The 1946-nt window shown below is 42.8% G+C and overlaps 1 protein-coding gene across 1 annotated transcript in view; it reads left to right on the forward strand.

Annotated features, from left to right (window-relative positions):
• LOC101853014 (serine/arginine repetitive matrix protein 2) overlaps positions 1-1946 on the forward strand; it is a gene marked incomplete at its 5' end in the record, with an annotated part of 158514 nt that overhangs the window by 116636 nt on the left and 39932 nt on the right. Inside the window, 1 exon segment of the mRNA XM_013085015.1 lies at positions 1677-1875. Within this exon segment, the coding sequence (XP_012940469.1) occupies positions 1677-1875 (199 nt within the window).

Consider the following 1946-nt stretch of genomic DNA (forward strand, 5'->3'; position numbering starts at 1 on the left):
GTCTCTCTCTTCTCTCTCTCTCTTCTCTCTCTCCCTTCTCTCTCTCTCTCTCTCTCTCTCTCTCTCTCTCGCTCTCTCTCTCCTTCCTGTTGCGTACCAAGTGCACACTATGATAACAGGTCGTGCGTTTTCAGGACAGTTTTGATTGTAGAAGGTCAAATCTTTTCTTTATTGTGTACAGTACGATGAAGCCAGTGGCTTATTCAGATGCAGAACCGACAAAGTGATTGTTTGTTGTGCCAGTAGGTGTTGATCTATTCTTATATATGGCGTCGATCTATTTGCTTGCTTTTCGTTACGAAACATTATAGTATAGTTATAGTAAGCTAAAAGTACAAACTTCGACTAGACATCCGATAGCAGGTACACTCAGAAAGTAGTTTTGTGTTTATGTATTCTTATCTGACCTACGAGGTCATATTGTTGAAGTGCCCCCTCCTCTTGCCAGATTTTTCATGCAGTGGAAGCCAAGTCAGTCAGTCAGTCAGCCAGATATACGCTGTCAGTCATCTTGGTGGCTTGATCCTAACCTGAGCTCAGTCCTTACGTCCGTGTTTCTCTTTTTTGTTTGAATGGGTGGTTGTTGGGTGCTCTAGTGGGGTTTGCTTCTTCTTTGCTATCAAATACCAATCATCGTTATCTCGCCTTTTTCTTTTTTGTGTTTGTGTTTGTTACTCTCTTGTAATACATTTAATCTTCGGCACTTAATGACCTTATTGTGTTACAAGAACCGTAAAACTCTTCCAAAAAGTAAAAACATGATAAATTATTTACTATAGAACATCTACTGTCCCTATCACTACTCCTGCTTTGTATGTCCCTCTCAATCAACACAACTCCTCTACGTGTGCCGTAAAATAAACAAACTAACAAAAAAACAAACAAGCAAACAAACAAACAAACAAACAGACGAACAGACAAACATCTCTTTGTGTTGCAAGTGCCGTTAAACTCAAATTACCCCCGCCCCCGCCCAACCCCCAGGACAGTACAACTGACTGAAATGTCTTTAGGCCATTCCTAAAGGGGGGATATTAACACGTTCTTATGCGCGGTAGAATTGTAAATGGACTGATTTATCAATGTCGTGCTCACACTGTACCGGAACAACAAAGGGGGAACTGCTGCTTTCTCTTTCCTCTTCCTTACTATCGTCATTTTCCCTCTACTTCTTTTGTATGTTTGTCACTCTCTTGTGAAATGCTATTTATTAGGAGCTTTGATAGTCAAAACAGACTTTACACTGTTGAGGCTAGAGAGGTGAACAGAGTAAGCCTGATTCCCCGTTAAAACTTCTCTGTTGACATCCACCCCTTGGTGCTCATATGACCTTATGCAGTTGCGCGCACCGTAAAACCTTACTAGTGCTCTGGTGTGGTTTGCTCCCTCTTTCCCATCAAACATCTATCGTTCTTATCTCCCCTCCTTCTTTTTTGTGTTTGTTACTCTCTTGTAACACATAATTTATTCTTCGGCACTTGTATGACCTTATTGTGTTGCAAGTGCTGTGATGGCACTTAAATGACCAAAATTGGGTCGATGGTGCCGTAAAACACCTACTCAATCAAGCAAGTGCCGTAAAACTCTTACTAAAACTTTAAAAAAATCCTTATTAAAACAAAGAAACTTATATTAAATTATAAATGTATTTTAAAAATCTCTTTCTTCGTCTTCAGCCGGCCAGGTCACGGGATGGCCAGCGCAGACGCACCGCCGTGGTGACCTACGACCCTCACCAGGCCAGTAACACGTTGGAGTACGATGACCTTGGCACCATGAGTGACCTTGAACTCCCTTCCTTCCAGCGCGGCGGCTTCATGAGGACTAGCCTGCCCATCGTGAGGAGTGCCTCTACGTCACTGGAAAGACCGCTAGGTGAGTGGGATATGTTTGTGTAGGGGAAAGGGAGGGAGGGAGAGGGAGAGAGAGTGGGAGAGAGAGAGAGA

This window comes from Aplysia californica, unplaced genomic scaffold (genome assembly GCF_000002075.1).
Source record: "Aplysia californica isolate F4 #8 unplaced genomic scaffold, AplCal3.0 scaffold00335, whole genome shotgun sequence".
Taxonomy (NCBI): Eukaryota; Metazoa; Mollusca; class Gastropoda; order Aplysiida; family Aplysiidae; genus Aplysia; species Aplysia californica.